Genomic DNA, 20,559 nt, shown 5'->3' on the forward strand with positions numbered 1-20,559 from the left:
TCCATAAAGGCCAGATTTGTGCAGTGTACGACTGATTGTTGTCCTATGGACAGACTCTCCCACTTCAGCTGTAGATCTCTGCAGTTCATCCAGAGTGATCATGGGCCTCTTGGCTGCATCTCTGATCAGTCTTCTCCTTGTTCGAGATGAAAGTTTAGAGGGACGGCCGGGTCTTGTTAGATTTGCAGTGGTCTGATACTCCTTCCATTTCAGTATGATTGCTTGCACAGTGCTCCTTGGGATGTTTAAAGCTTGGGAAATCTTTTTGTATCCAAATCCGGCTTTAAGCTTCTCCACAACAATATCTCGGACCTGCCTGGTGTGTTCCTTGGTCTTCATGATGCTCTCTGCGCTTTGAACAGAACCCTGAGACTATCACGGAGCAGGTGCATTTATACGGAGACATGATGACACACAGGTGGATTCTATTTATGATCATCAGTCATTTGGGACAACATTGGATCATTCAGAGATCCTCACTGAACTTCTGGAGTGAGTTTGCTGCACTGAAAGTAAAGGGGCCGAATAATATTGCAAGCCCCACTTTTCAGTTTTTTATTTGTTAAACAAGTTTGACACATCCAATAAATTTCATTCCATTTCACGATTGTGTCCCACTTGTTGTTGATTCTTCACAAAAAATATGAATTTTATATCTTTATGTTTGATGCTTGAAATGTGGCAAGAGGTTGACCAGTTCAAGGGGGCCGAATACTTTCGCAAGGCACTTTATATCCAAATAACCTTAGCACTGGCAATGTGGAACCTGCAATTCTTATTTTTTGTAAATCTAAAATTCTCTTGAGATCTATACAGAGTTCATCAAACAAATTGTTTTGTATGCTGCCAAAGAGAAAGTACAAGCTGAAATCATTATCAACAACAAAGTTAACAGGGTTCGGCCTTGTCGAGTTCAGACATTTTAGACCTTTTGGCGTGAAGTGGATTGGAGAAAAAAATGACAATAAATTCAAACTCAATTCCTGTTTTTAAAATCCATTAAAGTTGTGTTGTATAATTAATCCACTCTGGAAAGAGTGATTTAAATAAATCATTAAATAGGCCCAAGTTAAAAAAGGGCCCATGCACACAAACTTGAGTATCTAAACTTTTGACCAGAACTCTAACCTTCTTGTGTGGTGTTTGTCTTCCACAGACCATAACCTGGATCTGGAGAAGGACTTGAGCATCAATACAGTTGCAGGAGCAATGAAGGCCTTTTTCTCAGAGCTCCCCGAGCCCCTGGTGCCCTACAGCATGCAGCCGGAGCTGGCCGAGGCCTTCAGTAAGTCCTCAGAGCTTTCAGTGAGAGAGAAGGATCTGTGGAGAGGCAGATTTAGCAGTTGTGTTGGATTTAACATTTCTTCAGCCCTACAAGCAAAACTCCTACAATCCAAATCCATCCATGTGGAGAATTAGATTTACCTCTCGCATGTAAAAATGAAGGAAAGAGGAGAGCGAGGGGAGAATATTTAAAGCTCTGGGGAAAAATGATGTGGAGATGACTGGACGTGGTGGTGATGGAGGGATCTGAATGAAGTTATAAGAAAATGGTCATATGGTAGATAAACAAGTGTGCTTTTTCCTCTTTGTGTCTTGTAATCTGTCAAAATGGAGATTTAAAGCACAGCTTAGCCTTGCATCGTGCCGGAGAGATTTACCCGCGGGCCGCATGGCTGCTGTCACTCACCGAGCTCGGCATGCGTGTGTGTTTTTCCAACGGCCCCATCGAGACCCTTCATCCGTGACAGAGACCTGATAAACCTCCTGCAGCCACAGAGCGGGGGAAAGGGGGAACCAAAGCCTTCATTCTGCAGCAGAAAAATCACAAACAAGGGTTGACATCCTCAGAATTAGTTTAGCCTGTGATGCCACACAAAGGGGTGGAGACGAGGCGTTTAGGATCTAGCGTGTAAGTGTGTGGGCTTTGGTTGATCTTGTCTCAGTGCCGTTACCTTAAATAAGCTGTAGGAAGTAAAGTTTTGATCTCTTGTGATGGATGTGTAACAGGAGGGAACTGATGCTCTGTAAAGGGATCCTGCTTTAAATCTGTTTTTGATCTGAGCTGACCTCATTGTAGGAATACAAACTTCGATTCTCTGGCTGTAAATCATGCTGGGGAACATCTGCTCGTTCTGCCTCGCTCGCTCACACTCACGCAGGATGGGACTGTGTTAGCTTGTGACGTCATTTTCTCTGACTCATTCCTCCTTGTCGTCAGGCTGAGCACACCCTGTGCTTGTGTGTGGTTTGCAGTAATCTGCAGAAGAAGGCTGTAATGCAGGGGTCCCCAACTAAAATATCAAGAGGTCCACTACCTCCCTCATCCAAACACTATGTTTTCTTTCATTTTTATTTAACATTTAATTAACACTAGAGTTTTTGTATTTTTAACTACTGATCAATTATTAATTTGCCCATGAAATTATCTGCTGAACAGACAAGTGCAATCCAATTTTAAGTACCGATATTAAACGCACTGTGAATGGCATCGTGAGCTGGATCTGTACATCTTTGAATAACAATTCTGCTCTCCTTGTGCTTGTGGCAGGCATGGCAATTTGCTTCACCTTTTCTTTAAGTTGTCCTTCTTTTCCATCTAAAAGTGTTGCTGCCACAGCTTCCATGCACTCTGATCATTTCCCAGTCAGTCAAAGGCTTTTTGTGTTTTCCTAAAATCCACTGTACTCACAGTGAACACACGTATGCTCGTGTATGCTGTGTTATCAGCCATGTAGCTCACTCGTGCTGCCCCCTCAGTTCATTTATTCTCCTTGTATTACCATCAGACCCAGGTGGATAGCTTTGGTTGAAGTTCTTATGTTTGGTTCTTTAGATTTCCACTCTTTATAAGTCCAGCATAAAAGGCTGACTGGCCTTGCACCCGACGGAAGTTAAAAGGAAAGCATATGCTTCTGTCCATTCATCAATAAATGTGTGATTTTCATAGTACTCTTTATGTATTTTTGACAAAGCCATCTTCTTTTACCCACCAAGTCATTTAACTTTGAGCAACCATGAGCTCCCAAACTAGTAACTTAGCTGCTATTAACTATAATGTCCATAGCAGCACAGCACACTACAATGACGGCTGGAGGCGGAAATTCAGCTGCCAAAGCTCCGGCCGTCAGTGGGTCAGTGGAAACACAACTGGTAGTAGAATGAAACTGAGTGGAGCGGAGCGGTACCGTCTAAAGCGAGCCAGTGGAAAAGGGGCATTAGCAACCTGTGTTCAAGGTCCCCACATAGCTGCTTCTTCTTTGTCGTTTTCTGGCGGTTGGCGTACAACAATGGCTTGGAGTTCGGACCAGAATGTCGCCGACCCAAAAGCTGCCCATCGCGTCTCTTCAAAGGTTCGACGCGGCAAGAATAAAATGTCTATATCTACATAGTAAATGAGAGAATGCTTCGTGGTCTGGACAAAATGCTCTCTGGGTCTGGATTTGGACCGGAGTCCAGGGTTTGGGGACCCCTGCTATAGTGGATGGATGGATGTATGGAAAGTGTGTGGTCTTTTGTCTTGAGTATTCTTTTCTTACATTTGTCATTTGACTCCCTTAGCATTTCACATTTTGTCAAATTGCAACCACAGACTTCAATTCTATCTGTATTTTCTGTGAAATACCATAGATCAACACAAAGTAGCACAGAATTGAGAAACGAAATGAAAAGTTTTTCACATGAAAAATGCATTTGTATTGAGCCCCTTTTACCTGGATAGCCCTAAATAAAATCTTGTACATCAATTTGCCTTCAGAGTAGGGCTGCAGCTTGAGATTATTGCAGTAATCGAGTATTCGCTGCTGCAACAGATGTTTCCTGCTTTGGTGTTGCAGCAAAGAGGACATAGTGTTATTTAATTTTTTGTGCCACTAGTGGCCTTTATTTTCATTTGAAAGCAGGCAGACAGGAATCGGGGTAAAGGGATGAGGAAGACATGCAGCACACATTGCCGCTGTCGGGACTCGAAACAAGGACAGCAAGGACCAAATCCTGGATATATATGAGTCGCATGCTCTACCGCTACGCAACGCACCGTGCACCTCTTTTTATTTAATCTCAATATAACCACAGGTGTTCTATGAAGGCCTCAGAGGTTTGTCAGGTCGACCTAGGAAAACAGCAGACAAGTCAGGGATAATGTTGTGGAGAAGTTTAAAGCAGCTTTGGACATTTTACAGACAACTGCTCAATCCATCATCTGTAAATGAAAAGAGTTTGGCACAAATTCAAACCGACCAAGACATGTCTCTCCAGCTAAACTGAAAGATCGGGCAGGTAAATTATTTATAAAAAGCAGGCAAGAGAGGCCCATGGGGACTGGAGGACCTTCAGAGATCCACAGCTCAGGTCAGATTATGTCAACAGGATAAAGATTAACTTCACAAATATGGATTAAACTGAATATTGGTAAGAAACGAGCCACTGCCACAAGTCATGTACTACTAATTAAATACAACCGCCATCAGACTTCAGTCTGAACGGTTCATGACCCAAAGCGACCCGCAGGTGGAGAATGTAGACGTCACACAGCAGCACACTGTTTACGGAAGTAATAATGGATGCTGGCATCTCTGTGTTATTATTGATTTAGTTGACCAATAGGAGCCGACAATATTATGACCACATCATTAAGATGAAGAAAGGTAAGCTAAAAAGAGAGCACAACTATTAACAATGGCCTTTTGTGGAGCAGTGACTGCTGCTTCTGCAGAGACGTCTGTGTGAATGCATAGTCGGAGCCACGACAATGACGTAAATGTCGGATGACATGCCACATGACCGTTCTGACTGCATAAGCTTTGTAAACTCGCAGATAGGTATCTGATTTAGCAACACCAATGAAAGTGGCACAATTTGGATTTTTTAGAGGTGAAACGATCGGAATTGGGCTTTTTTAAGTGTGATGAAAAAGCCGGATTTGGGCCACATTTGCATGCAGTATGAATGTAGCCTAACACCACACATCCCCCTGGACACACCCTCCCCATGGTAAAATGTTGTAATGGCAACAACATGTTGTGTCAGTGTCAGACTTGATGAGAAAAAAGATGGGTCTAAATACAGGGAAACCTTGAAGCAAAGTTGTGAGAGGCTGGAAAACGTGAGACTGGGCGGAGGTTCCATTTACACCAGCGCAGCCTGAGCTACAGTTGGGTGCTTTTAATGAAATGATGTTCTTCTGTTAGAATAACCCAGTGAAAATCCAGACCTATATCCAAATAAAATCTGTGCAAGCAAAAATGGGATTCATAGATGCTCTTGTTCCAATCTGAATGAGCTTGCTGAAAGGTAGTTCTGCAAAGTGTGGATGCAGGAGAGCTGAATACAAATTCATGCCATACTTATTTACATTTATTAAACAACATTGAAAGACATGCATCGTTTTTTTCCACCTCACAATTATGCGCTCCTAAAGTTTATGTGTCCAAATGTGGGGTCTCAAAATGTTTTTGCTCTGTTGTAGGAGCAAATTGCCTTACCATCTGCAGATAATAATAATCCTAAAGCCAATTGCATTCGAACGTCTTTTTCACTTGTACTCCCCTCTGTCCCTATTCATCTTTTTGTACCCTTTCCTCTAAATCCCTAGACATCTCCTCAAATTCCTCTAATCTTTTCTTTCAGCTGCTTGTACTCCTTCCTCTATAACCAGTCATCTTTCTGTGCCGATTATTCAGAGATCAACGACAGGGAGCAACGCTTTCAGACAATGAAGGATGTCCTGCGACATTTTCCCCGGGAGAATTACGAGGTCTTCAAATATGTCATCAGCCATTTGAACAAGTGAGTGATGGGCAGGGTCAGAGATGGCCTCTGGCAGCTGTGCTGACTCCACAGCTGGTCACCCAGTCAGGTGACCTGCAGGTGATGTCACTGAAACAAGCGAATGGATTGTATGAGACCGTTTCCTGTTTCTTTTTTTTTTTTTACTCCAGCTGAGTCAGAGTGTGTGGTGATATTGTGGCTGTTTCATTGTATTTTGCACAATAACAATGGTTTAGTACATTCATTTAAATATAAATATTTATAATTTCGAAGTGAAGCAATGCATGTAAAATGTTGCATGCTTCTATTCTATGTCTTTTTTGATTTCTCCTCCACTAAGGAGTGTCCTTATTTCTTTGGCATTGTTGGCAAGATGTATGGAGGCTAACTAGTACCAAAACTACATCATGCTTGTAACAGCCAACATTTCTGTTTGACCTATAAGTCCTGTAAACATGGTAAATTTCATTTGTCAGTTTTTGACGTTGTGACACTGACATAATGATGTTATTCCTACTTAATTGGAGTATTTAGGGGTGTAAACATTGTATAAACAAAAGGCTCTCTCCATTAAGGTAAGCTTCAGTTTTATCTGAGCAACTTTGCTCCTTATAGCTAATAAAAATATACTTTTCATAATGTTGTTCCAAAGATATATGCCCCGATCTATATATTTTTACTTTGCTGTGTTTTTACAAACCAACTTGTTTTGCACTGTAAGCATTGGCTGGTATGAGGTAGTGGAAGTATGATACCATTTAGAAAGAATACCACAGTTTTACTGCAATAATCCATGGTATATTAAATTGGTTTGTTACATTTGTTTGTAGTTCAATAGGTCAATTGCTATTGCTATTCTGTTGTTACAGATTGTTATTATTAATCTTAAATAATATTAATAATAATAGTAGTATTTATTATTATTATCATCATCATCTCTGAAAACTCTGTAAAATCAGTGTCATTTAAATATATTTAAATATGACTGAGAAAATCACTGTTTATTCTAAAGTGTTCGGGTAAAAATTTCTGTTAAACCTCCATCAGGCCTCCCTAAAATGTATTTTTTAATAAAACTGATGTCGGCGAGGTAGAAAACCTAAACTAATATGCTGAAAAAAAACTCCAGGTTTAGAAGTAATTCTATAGTAAATGTGCTTATTGTCCAAAATATACTCTTATAAGTTTGTAATCTAATGTTGGGAGACTAACTAACTGATGTTAGCCTGGTAATTCGTCAGGTTAGCTGCATGGACATTGCCATTTTATCTTATTCTGTTTTATACCTGTCAACGAACTATTTCCTACCCATGTTCTTAGGCCATGATAAATTAGGTAAGTTTTCATTGTAGTTGAGTATTTTTATTAATTATGGTGATAAATTGTCAGGAAAAATGCTCGTGACTCTTGAAAAATTTTATTCAGTCGGATGTTATAATCTGAAACCTTTGTATTACACTCTATTCCCATTTAGTTTCCTTCTGATCCCTGTTTTTGGCCAGGTAATTCTTATAAAATATGATAAATTATGTCACTAGCACCGTGTCACCTCTCATAGGTATTAAGCAATGTTTGTTTTGTTTCTAAATCAAAAGATTCATGGCTGGAGAAACATCCAAGCTCTGCCTTTTATTTAATAAGGAAAGGTTCTTTATTTCTGCCATGATACACAGTTGACTGACAGCATTCAGACAGATGTGGAGGATTAGGAGGACAACTTTTTATAATACTTTAAGTACTCTATCTAGTGTCTTATTATAAGTAGTTAAAACTGTTGGAGCATTGGTTTTGCTTTTTAAAACTGGTGTAAATTACTTGACATTAGAAATCTGCCTGCTGTGATTTGATCCCCAACTTTGAGACCTCTGCTGGAGGTCTTTCCCCCTTTCTCTGCTCAATTCCAGCCTGAATACGGTCAAAAAAGCCACTAGTGCCACAAAATAATCTTTAAAAATGAATTAATGGTATCTGCCCTTGTCTTACTGTCTATGAAGATAGTAAAACGGATTCAGTTGGACTTTATCACATCACAGAAGCTTATCCAACTCACCTTCCAGTTGCTATAATGTTTAAGCAGGGCCTCCATTATCTTTTACCCTTTCAGCAACGGTCGTCATTTACTCTTCTGTATATGAGAATTGAGGTTAATGGAATAACGCGCTGCAGCTTCAGTTTTACTTTTCTAAAAAGACCGGAACATTTACGAATATGTTGAAATGCTGCCTTTTAGCAAAGAGGAGCACTTGTGAGGCAGGAATAAAAGATTGTATAATACATTAACCGTTTCCTAGAGTAGTCGACAATTACTCTCTTAGAAGTGTTTGTGCTTCACCTCTTGAAAATACTTTTTATATTGTATATCCTACAGAATATGATTGTAAATATGGTTAATCTCCAGTATTAGATCTATGTCGGATTCTAACTTGGCCCATTCGTAGAACATTTTTACTATATTTCAATAATAATGTGAGTTTTTATCTTATCAGCTTATATCTGTGTGGTCCATTTCACATTTAAAGAAGCTGTGGTCAACCTTCGCTTCAGATTGCAACTTTTAGCGGAGAGTTGTGGATTTGCTGCTGTTGTGCGTTGCTGAGGCATCAGATCCAGCAGCAGTTGACAGTACTGCACTGCGAAAAGCAGAATGTTTCTCTACAATTGGTACACATCTCACTGCTTGTGCTGTCTGCAGTGAGAGGCGTAGTATCTGAGTGAGCTGCTTGCAGTTACATCAATTGTATTTTTCTCAAAGGCAATGCCATGTTAAAGAGAACAAAGGGATTATTGTTCACGTAAAAGCATATAACAGTGGTCTAGTCTCAACTGATATTGGAGAAAATATTTTTTGGTAAACATTGCCATTTGTCTTGATCTTTGCTTCATGATCTTTCACTCACTGTCGTACTGTGTGCATGCTAAAGGTTTGGAGTGTTTTGCCTTCATAAGGGTTGTTATGTCTGTGTGGTAAACCATAAAAAGGAACTGACTTTCAGTTGGTCTTTACCACAGTGCCTTGTAAATGTATTTCTGCCCCTCTTTGAACCTATTGACCTTTTGTCTCATTGCAGCCACAAATTTATATTCAGCTTCCTTTGCTCTGATAACCTGAAATAAAATCAATTGTAATCAATTGCCTTTAGAAATCCCCTCATTAGTAAAATCACTCTACCAGTTATATGTTCTTTGAAGCCCTCAGATGTTTATACAGGGTTGGGTTATAAAGCAATATCCCAATCTTAGATTATCTCATGGAGACGCAACCAAGTGGCCCATGCTAACTCTGGAGGAGCTGCACAGATCCAAAGCTAATGTAGTAGAATATGTTGACAGAACAGTTATTCAGGCCTTATTGGAAAACTGATGAGTGGAAGCCATAAGCTTGTCAGAAGACGTGGAGGGGACACAGCAGATTGTGCAGTGGGAAGGCTTTTCTTCAGCAGGGACGGGGGGCAGTCCAGGCTGAATACAAATGGATGCCACAGTTTTCAGTTTTTTTGTAAATTAAAATTTGTAAACCTTGTATTGTTTTCCCTCCACTTCAAAGTTATGCACTACTTCCCAATAAAATAGATTAAAGTTTATGGTTGTGCCATTCTAAAATAGCAAACATTTTAAGGAATATGAATGCCTGCACTGTATTTTTGAGAAAACTCTTCATACACTTGAGGTTAAATGTGACACAGTTCGCTCTTATTCTCCTCTAGAGGATTTTTTCTCAATATAATGATATTTATATGTTTATGTTTCCCAGGGTGAGTCAGAACAGCAAGTCTAACCTGATGACCAGTGAGAACCTGTCCATCTGTTTCTGGCCCACGCTAATGAGACCCGACTTCACCACCATGGATGCTCTAACTGCCACCCGCACCCACCAGACAATCATCGAGAGCTTCATCCACCAGTGTGCATTCTTCTTCTACAATCAGCCCCTATCCAACGGCCTCACCAGCTCCCCCAACTCCACGCTCTCTGGGGGCAGCGGGACCTCAGCCTACTCCTGCATGGCCGGTGGCTACTCATCCTCCACTTCGTCAGCTCCGCCCCCCACTGCCTACGTCCTCCCCGCCACCCCTCCTGTCATACCTCATTATGGTCCTCCTATCCACCAACACCACCATCAACACAGGTCCCCTTCCCATTCCCCACCACCCACTCCCCAGTCCACGATCCCGACTCTGCTGCCACACTCTCTGCACCCCCATCACTCCCCGGCTGAGCAACACACGCTGTGAACCAGGGATCAAGGAAACAAGGAAGGGAAAAAAAGCTGGAGGATAATGACAGATGAGTTTTAAGAGTTCAAGATAAAACTGGTTGAAGTTTGAAAGATTGGGAGATATAATCCAAGAAGGAAATCAAAATTGGGAAAGATTGAGTGAGATGCGGTACGCACAGAGAGGAAGGGACATGTTCGGGAAAAAGTCTGAGGTGTTTGAGCCTCTGCTGGTTTCTGAAAACAGAACAATGAGGAACAATAAAGAGCCTCTGAACTGACTGGATGAACTTTCTCCCTGTTTGACACTATCCCATTGTCTCTCTCTGTCTCTTCACTGGTTCCACCCTCCCTGCCTTTTAGTGAATCTACACACTATCGAGGAGTGATGAGTTGGCAGTTGCTGTTGAAGGGACTCAGGGGGCTCACTCCAAACACACAGGCACGCACACCACAGTAAAATCCTCAATCTGGGGAATGTACCGACCAACTCAAGAGCCCACCTGCTGTAACGGACTACCCCGGAGAACTGGAGTTCTGAACATGTGTTTCACCGCTGTGTTAGAGGACTTACGCAAGAAAACACGTGTTAAAACTCACCTGACAGAATGTTCTGTCCCAAGAGGCTGAGAAATTCCTATCTGTCAGCCCTATACATACATACATACACACACATGCACACAATGAAACAGAGGCAAAATCAGGTTTAATCACGGCGGTTTGCAAAGTAAAAAAAAAAAAGTCCCAACCAACTGGATCTACTGGGCAGGATTATGGGTTCTGACACGCCCTTTGAATTCTTGGAAGAAAAAAAAACTCCTCCTTGTTTGCTGAACATCATTCCCCTTTACACATATAAAATTCAACTGAACATGTGAAATTTCTGATTGGTGCAAATTTTACTTCATGCCAGTCTGTGTCTGCGTGCACCTGCATCCGGGATTTTTATCCAGTGTGTTTAACCTGAATTTCCCTCTGCTTGACAGTTAGCAGGAATAATTCCAGTTTTGAGCCATTCCCTGTCATGTTTCTTTTCACACTGTGGTGTTTTTTTTTTTTTACAAACAAACCTGTGTTGCTGCAGATTTTCACAGAGAGGACCTTGTTCTCTCTATGAAAAAAATAACTTTTCTGAGGCACATTTTCAGTCGGGGGCTGCCTTAAAGTGACAGCCATTTTTGTTGTCAGTCCACTTTCCTCTCTGGGAGCACAACACTGACATCTAGAGGAAGACTTCAGTATCACGCCACGGAAGCATGGGCGTAGTACCTTCTTTTTACTGTGCTTTCTGTAGTATCTGGTGCAGTTGTCAAAATTAGGTGGAATCATCTTAAATTAAGTGAAAATAGCTGTTTTAGTGTAGATTTAAAAATAAGCAATTTTAACTCGAAATCAAAAATGAATCAAGATTATAGGAAATCAGATTATGTAGCTGCTAATTATGTTTCAGTTTTCTGCTTTGCTACCAGCTCAAAGCTAGAGAAAGGAGCTCTGTTCTCTTTTAACATATTTTAGCAAAAGCAGGAAAGAGAATCTAAGCTGGAAGGTGTTTTATCCTCGGAAAATAATTGTTAGCCACTTCTCCAGTCCTCAGCAGTGGATACAGCTTCAGGCATTCTGGAAGAAAATGGCTCATCCATTCTTCTTGGTGGGCAAGAAATGAATTATAACCACTACACCAAGAGTTCAACTCCACTGTGTGCCGCTTCATCCCCTGTCCAAAAGAGACAGCAAAGAGAGAACAGACAGTCCATTCATCTGCCTGCACGACCCGAGAGAAGCATCGCTGAATTCCTCAACCGAGCCCTCCGTTACTGTAGAAACCGAACCAAGATGCAGCTGTAGGAGAATCGTTGAGCTCCCATTAAAGGCGGTTTGGGTGTTCCTGCAAAAGACAGACAAAAAATATATTTAATCAACCAATCAGTAAACACTGAGGGAGATTTTATCAGTTCACCTTATTCACTCACTTTGTGTGTTTGTGTGTGTGTATGACATGAGATCCAGTCAAATGTAACTGGAAGGAATGTGACTCTGCTTGTGGTCATTTACCCCACAGTGTAACGCTGTTAGCTCGTCCAGGTAACCCATACTGATCCATAGAGGAAAAAGTGCAAGAGAGACCCACACAGGAGGGAGTGTGGGGTGGCGGTAGACGGCGGGTGAATGGGATCATCATCTGGTAGATGGAGAGGGAAGGAGGGGGCCGACCACTGGTACTTGTGTGAGAACGCCGATGGATGGTGTTCCCTTTGTACATCAACCTGTTAATACTGAACTGACTGTGGCAACCAAGGCCTGGAGGAAAAAAAAATAAGCAGGAAGGGTGGAAGCAAAGTGACAATTTAATGAAGAGTTGCATTCAGATATTAAACTTTGGTTCAGTGATGAAACTGATTGTGGCTGCGTTAATTTGTTGGATTATTTTGCAAGATTGGTGACAGATGTCTAAGTTAAATTAAGAAACAAGCAACACTATATTCAAATGGTTGTTATTGGTATGTTGGGGAGAGTAATATAACACTTTGCCCTTTAGTCAGTGGTTATAGAAACATTTTTTTCTTTTCGTGATTAATTTTAAGAATAAAAAAAAAACAAGGCGTTGTTTGCATTTTTTTCTTTTGCAATTTATTTGTACGCAATGGAGAGACTGGCCCAGTATAATGCATGATTTCTTCCCAACAGAAAGGAAGAGGGCTTCAACACTTGTACTATTGAAGTGGTGATGATGATATAAAGTTAAAAAAAATTTAATAAATAGGAGGTGAGGGAAGTTTATGGTGAGAGTGATTTTAAAAAAATATATAAATGAAGTACTGTAAAGTGAAAAGATGACGTCACACAAAAACTCTTTATTTGCTGAGTATGGTAATTTGTCAGTGGGAATGGTGTATACAGCAAGGCCTTATGTGATCTGTATTATAGTTAATAAATCAAATCTTGTTAAACTATTTGTTTTTTGTCTGTTTCCAACAGCTGACATGCGAAACACATAGTTTATTGAGGAATCTTAAATCCTCCAGAACATAAAAAATTAATCACAAAACTAACATATTTTTAATAAAATTGTTTAATCATTTCCATCATATAAAAAACCAGTCAGTTCAGGATTCAACTCCTTGTCAGGTTAATGATGAACTTAAAGGTGACATCAGATGTTGAGGTAATGTTCTCCTTACCACAAGGCTATAAAAAACACGCAACAGGAAAATATGAGAAAGACATCAGATATAAATGTACTTATACTAAGACTTAAAAAGATGCAGATTTTTGTCTGGGTTTGTAACTTCTTTTCGACAGTGCAGACATTTTTAAATGGGGAGAGATGAAAATAAATCTGTTGCCACCTGATAATACTCCACCAACAGATTTAAAGAACTGCTCGAGCAAAAGCTACTGCATCATCCAACTAATTTCAATTAAATTCATTTCAGTTTATTTATATGGCACCAATTCACAACACATGTTGTCTCAAGGCACTTCACAACGGTCAGGTACATACATTCCTATTAATCCTAACAATTGAACAATGCAGTCAAAGTTAGTTATTCATTCAAATTGAATAAAACGTTTTTCTGTCTAAGGAAACCCAGCAGATTGCATCCAGTCAGTGACTTGCAGCATTCCCTCCTCCCGGATGAGCATGTAGAGACAGTGGACAGTCACTGGCGTTGACTTTGCAGCAATCCCTCATACTGAGCATGCATGTAGCGACAGTGGAGAGGAAAAACTCCCTTTTAACAGGAAGAAACCTCCTGCAGAACCAGGCTCAGTGTGAGCGGCCATCTGTCACGACCGACTGGGGGTTTGAGAGAACAGAGCAGAGAACAAAGAAGCACTGATCCAGGAGTACTTTCTATGGGAAGGAAAAGTAAATGTTAATGGATGTAGCTCCTTTAGTTGTTTCATCTAGAAAGAAAGAACAGATAAACTCTGAGCCAGTTTTCAAGGTTAGAGTCTGAAAGAGAGCACATATAATTAGTTACAGTAAAAGCTCAGTCAATCGCCATGTCTAGGAGAGAGAAAGGGTTAAACACTAAAAGACAGGGCTATTGTGGATCATCGGTAGAGGGTGAGCATTAAGTTGTTGCCAGCAGAAGCTTGGACGATTCCCTCTCCAGAAAGGTGTCACAGGTAGACACAGAGCCAGGCCAGGTGTAGCTTCTAGGAAGAGAATAGAGAGAACACGGTTAAAAGCTGAAATAACAGCAAATAATGCAGAATTAGAGAGTAGTGTGAGAATGTAGCGAAGAGGGTGAAAGTGGTCATTATGTCCTCCAGCAGCCTAAGCCTATAGCAACATAACTACACAGATAGTTTCAGTTCAGATTATTTAGTTAAACGGCGCTTATTTACAACAATGTCGTCTCAAGGCACCCCACAAAGGGTCCCACTGATGATCATTGTTATACTAAAAACCACAAGGATTGGGATACCTCTCTCTGTCAGACTGATTATAACCATTGGAAAAGAGAAGGGGTCATACAGGTAGCAGAAATGGGGTGTGTGTTTGCACCTCAACCATAAATGAGCCGGTTTAGGCTAAACCTGACTCCCCCTTACTCCATCCAACACCAAGCTGTTTTAGCTTGGTGAAGTGTATTTTTGTACAACAGTAGACTATTTTTCCAGATTAAGTAGGAATCCTCTAGGTGTGTAGAGTGCCATTTTCTCTCCAATTTTCTAACATTGTGTTTTAAAGTACGCAGCTCTGAATCAAACCATGGAGCCTGCCTCCTATGAATGATTACCTTCTTTTTCAAGGGGGCTGCATTGTCTAATGCATCACGCAACGATGAATAAACACTATGAACAAGATAAACAATTTGTGAAAGGGCAGAAACAAAATTATTGCCCTCCACTGTGCTTTTCAGTGATAATGAGGAAATCAAAAGTGGAACAGATTCTTTAAAGGTTGTTACAGCATCGTCTGATAATGATCTACCATAATGAAATTTTCTTTCAGGTGTGGAGTACTAGGTTAAATTAAACTCAAAGGTTATTAAAAAATGGTCAGACAGGACAGGGTTATGAGAAAATATTGTTATGTCTTTACACTCAATGCCATATTTCAGCACAAGGTCCAGAGAATGAAGACAAAGGTGGGTAGGTTTGTTAATGTTTTGAGCAAAGCCAATTGAAAACTGATCTAAAAATTAAGAGTCAGGGCCTGGTGGACGGTACAAAACAACAAACAGAAGTAGTTTTATATCTTTGCAATTTGGATGAGGAAAACTAAGGATTAAATATTCAAGAGTTGTAGCTATTGATTGGTCTGGGACTAGTCAATAAATCGGACTGAAAGATGGTTGCTACTCCTCCTCCTCGCCCAGTATTTCGAGGAATGTGAAAATTTAAATAATTAGTAGGAGTTGACTTATTTATAGTAACATAATCCTCTTGCTGCAGCCAGGTTTCTGTGAAGCAAAATAAATCAATCTGATTGTCACAAATCAGGTCACTAACTAGCAAAGTATTTGAAGAGAGAGATCTTATGTTCAGTAAGCCACATTTAATTGTTTTATTTTTCTTTTTAGATTATGTTTTAATCTATTCAATTTTGGCTGTGGGCGAGACACTGTCTTAATAGGGTAATGGGTGGGTAGCAGTACAGAAGCTGCAGAGAGGAATGTTAAACTACGACCCTGCTTCCTGGTCTGAACTCTGGGTTGTCAGAGTTTTGGAGAACTAACAAATTCGGCCAGATTCCTATTTCAACCTACTAAATGTTTAACTGACTATGGATCTAGTGGAACCAGCCACTCTAACCATAGCTGTTCTATGTGCATGGTTAGGTTATGGTCAGGGGTACCTTACCAAGGTAATATGTATAATATATAATAAATCCCCGGTAAGTGTTGTGGCAAATGCAGCCCCTGATTCAGTGATGGAGGAGTCTTCCACTCCACTCGTGTTTATGTGCTCTGTGGAGTGTTTAATATATATAACATTTGATTTAAGTCATCTATATGACTGCTAGATTGGCATGTCACATAACAGAGGGAACCATCTGCAGAATACAGTGATAAATATCCATCCATCCATGCATCCATCCATCCATCGCCTAATCCAGCTTATCCTTACAGGGTTGCGGGCATGCTGGTTCCCCAGCGGTTGTTGGACAGGTCACCAGTCCATCACAGAGCAACACAGTGATGCATAGGACAGACAAGAATGCACACATGAATAATTATTCTAATTTGTTTTGGACTGGGGGGAAGCCAGAGTACCTGGTGAGAAACCAGGCTTGCACAGGGAGAACATGCTAACTCTAGGATTTGAACACAGGACATTCTCTCTACAAGCCTTCAGTGGTAACCACTGTATAGCCACATGGTAATTAATCATAGGAACAACATGAATTTAGATACTTTCATATCCATTCTGAAGACCATAATTATATTGGTCACTGCCTATGTGCCAAGGTTACCATCCATCAAGGATGATTGGAGTCATATCTGGCTAAAACAAAAAAGACTTAACCGCTTGCAGCAGGAACGCTTTTCCAACAAATCCCCCTGAAACTCAGATCGGTATGTCAGTCCTATATGTTCACAGCTATTCTTGCCATCTTCTGCCAAACCTTGCGACACCCCATGACACTGGGTGACCCGGATTTTCACTGTGCAAAAACACTTGTTTTATTGTTTTTGGTGTTTTTTTGTTTGGTTTTTTTCTTCTTAAAATCCATTAACTTTTCATTAACCCTGCTGTTTAAGTGCACAGCTCTTGAAAAGAAAATGCAGCTCAGGCCATTTACTACAACATAACTGTATCTTTTAACCCATTAGCATTACCACATGCTGAAAAATGTGCTGCAGTTGTTTTGATTTATTTGACCTCTCTTGTTTTAAATATTTTAAGTATTCCTCCCAATGTGAATATGTGCACGTTTATTCCAGTAGTTATTTCCATTTTACTGGTTTTTTGACTTATGAAAAAAGTCTGATGAAAAAAGAAAGAATGGAATTAGTTTTTTTTGTTATTTGCAGATCTGGGTAAGTATATTTCTGTATATTTAACCATCCATCCATCCTTCCTTTCTTCCCTCCTTCCTTCTATACATTGTTTTATTTCTCCCTCTCCCTTTCTTTGTAGTTTTGGTGTGCTTCCGATTAAAGTCTTACCATTCAAGGAGTATCTTAAAGTACATTCATTAAATTGGGCTAAAAATGAACAGAGAACTGTAAATTTCTGATTGAAAATATTCAGGAACCCTGAGCTTCAACTGTGGAAAATGACACACCAGATTCCACCTAATCATTATTTATTAAACAGATGAAGCCAAAATGGCAATGTTTTTAAAAATGACAAACAAATGTATCTCAAAGGCCTTAGGTGTATATAAAAGGTATAATTCCTCTGGAGGTTATAGGGGGGTTTATTTATTTTTTACCATAACTGCAGTAATAACACAAACACAAAACCTAAAAAACACTCTCACATTATTCCTTTAATCACTATTATAACATTTTAGAAATGGCTGATGTTACCCTAACATGCAAAACCTTTTTCAAAGTGTCCTAAAACCTTAATATAAGTTTTACTTTACAAGTGATGATAGCTGCACTCTTCTTTGTTCAAATGTTGCACAATGATGAGGGACACAAAGTTCCTCTGGGAGGCTGGATGGGGTCACAGCAGCCCGAAACCGTCAGGAGAGTCCTAAGAGAGATCCCTGAGAGGGGGCTCAGTCTGTGCCATTTCACCGTGATGTAAGGACTCTGGTCCCTGAGAGGGTGGTGCGAAGGCCTCGCTGCCATTTCATGGTGCCCTCAGCTGACCTTTTCATACAGTCAAACCAAAGGAAATCCATGTCCATGACCTTTGTGGTGCATCTCTTTGTGCTGGCACAGGAAGAGAAAAAAAATTGCTTCTGATTGTGAATGAAAAGGGCAGCCCTCTGCATACAGGAACACGACCCTTAAACTCTAACCTTTAAAGCATCATGGGGGAGAGCACGGCCTGGGGGTTGATTGGAAATCAAATATGGGGAATGTAAACACTGGATAGCAGGCCAGTCTGGTACAGGGTCTAGCAAAACTATTCATACAGCTTGAAAATTTTACTTCATGTCACATTAAAACCCACAAACTTTAATGCTATTGGCATTTTATGTGACTGATCAATAAGTAGGGTATTATTGTGGTGAGGATGAAAACGTTTTAATTTTTATATTTTACAAATAAAAATCTGAAAACAACTGCATTCAGTCCTTTTTACAGTGGTCCTCCTAAATAAAGTATGTTCCAACCAATTTCCTTTAGCAGTTTCCTAATTAGTAAACAGAGTCCACCTGTTTGTAACGTAACCTCACAGAGCCCTGTTCAACCCGTCATATGATAATGGAAAGAGATAGCACAACTGCAGAATCTACCAAGACGTGGCAGCCCATCTAAACTGAGAGAATGTTAAATGAAAGCACCAATCAGAAAAGCAGCCAAGAGGTTTATGGTGACTCTGGAGGAGCTACAAAAATCCACAGCTCAGGTAAGACAAAAAAAGAAGTAATACAATTCTTGGTTATCATGATGTCCACAAAATGCAGTTAAAAGCCTTCAGCTGATTCAAAATGCTGCAGCAAGAGTTCTGATGAAAATTAAAAAGAGAGATCATATTTCCCTACTTTAGCTTCCCTTCATTGGCTCCCTGTTAAATCCAGAATAGAATTTAAAATTCTCCTCCTCATATATAAAGCCCTTAATGATCTAGCTCCATCATGCATCAGAGATCTGATTGTTCCATATATTCAATTCAATTCAATTCAGTTTATTTATATAGCGCCAATTCACAACACATGTTGTCTCAAGGCACTTCACAACAGTCAGGTACATACATTCCTATTAATCCTAACCATTGAACAGTGCAGTCAAAGTTAGTTATTTATTCAAATTGAATAAAACGTTTTTCTGTCTAAGGAGACCCAGCAGATTGCATCCAGTCAGTGACTTGCAGCATTCACTCCTCCTGGATCAGCATGTAGAGACAGTGGACAGTCACTGGCGTTGACTTTGCAGCAATCCCTCATACTGAGCATGCATGTAGCGACAGTGGAGAGGAAAAACTCCCTTTTAACAGGAAGAAAACAGAGCACTTCGTTCTCAGACTGCAGGTTTACTGGTGGCAGACACCCGGTCTACTTTTAAGGCTAGGCTAAAGCTTATAGTTAGAGTGGCTTAGGTTATCCTGCTGCTATAGGCCAATGCCAGTGACTGTCCACTGTCTCTACATGCTCATCTGGGAGGAGTGAATGCTGCAAGTCACTGACTCGATGCAATCTGCTGGGGTTCCTTAGACAGAAAAACTTTTTATCCAATTTGAATAAATAACTGAATCTGACTGCACTGTTTGATACTTAGGATTAATTGGAATGTATGTACCTGACTTGAAATCTGTATGATTTGATTGAATTGACATTGTAAAGTGCCTTGATGATGTCTTGTGAAGTGGCATTATTTAAATTAACTGAATTGAATTGAATAAAATGTACGCTTTGCTGTTTGACACAAGACATAGAAAACGTAGCAAACATGAGGAAGAAGGTCCTCTTGTCAGATGAGACCAAAATTCAATTTTTTGTACTACATTCAAAAGTGTATGCATCGTGGAAAACAAACACTGCAAATCTCCTTTAACACAATTCTCATTGTGGAACATGGTGGTGGTAGCATTATACTGAGGCGATGCTTTTCTTTAGCAGAGACAGGGAAGCTGGTCAGTTTATCGGAAGATGGATGGAGTTAAATAAAGGACAATACTGCAATAAAACCTGCTAGAGGCTTTCAGAGAGACTGAGACTACTGGTCACCTTCCAGCAGGATAACGACCCTAAACATACAGCCCGAGCTACAATGGAATGGTTTAGATAAAACAATGTTAATTTAAAAAAAAAGGCTCATTAACTCATACGGGATGAATACAAATGCATACCACCCTTTCATATTTTTATTTGTTAAAAGGTAAAAACCATGTATCGCTTTCATTCCACATCTCAATAATGTGCTGCTCTGTTTTTAGGCTAAACCGAACCATACTGGTTTATCAGTGACTTTTTTCTTTTAAGAAAAACCTCTCCATTCTCTGTTTTTGTGTATACACCAACTCGACACTAGGAGGCGGCCTTGTCTCAGGCTGGTCCCCTGCAGCCTTGCTGGATTCTCAGAGCATGGACCTAATTGATCGGGTCAAGTCTTGGATGTCGGGCCGGGATGACACCTTAATCCTGAGCTCCAGTGTAGTGAATACGGGAAAGCAGCTTCTGAAGACTTTTCCTACTGATCCTGATCTTCGCTTCCCCTCTCACAGTTTGAAGTTAAAGGAGGAAATGGGGATTGACTAAACTCCAGAGATAATGTGGGGAAGGAAGGAAGGAAAGCTGCAGAATAAAGACAAAGAACTTAATTGCGAATCGTCTCTACTCTATATGAAATGTACAATGTTTAGGTCTAAAGTTTTGCGAAACAACAAAGAGGAGGAGGAGGAGGAGGAAGAGGAGGAGGAGGAAGGGAACATATATAAGGGAAAAAAAAAGAGACTGGTCTGATGATGAGTCGAGGCACGTATCTCCGCTCAACTAT

At 40.3% G+C, this 20,559-nt stretch overlaps 1 protein-coding gene across 2 annotated transcripts in view; it reads left to right on the forward strand.

Moving 5' to 3' along the window:
* arhgap35a (Rho GTPase activating protein 35a) overlaps positions 1 to 12,930 on the forward strand; it is a 91,620-nt gene extending 78,690 nt beyond the window's left edge. For both annotated transcript variants that reach the window (XM_047391030.1, XM_047391029.1), the window contains exons 5-7: positions 1,157 to 1,285; positions 5,682 to 5,787; positions 9,521 to 12,930. In XM_047391030.1, the coding sequence (XP_047246986.1) occupies positions 1,157 to 1,285; positions 5,682 to 5,787; positions 9,521 to 10,001 (716 nt within the window). In that variant the 3' untranslated portion in view covers positions 10,002 to 12,930. The remainder of the gene's footprint in view (positions 1 to 1,156; positions 1,286 to 5,681; positions 5,788 to 9,520) is intronic.
* The last annotated feature ends 7,629 nt before the right edge of the window (positions 12,931 to 20,559 follow it).

Source organism: Girardinichthys multiradiatus, chromosome 18 (genome assembly GCF_021462225.1).
Source record: "Girardinichthys multiradiatus isolate DD_20200921_A chromosome 18, DD_fGirMul_XY1, whole genome shotgun sequence".
NCBI classification, from domain to species: domain Eukaryota; kingdom Metazoa; phylum Chordata; class Actinopteri; order Cyprinodontiformes; family Goodeidae; genus Girardinichthys; species Girardinichthys multiradiatus.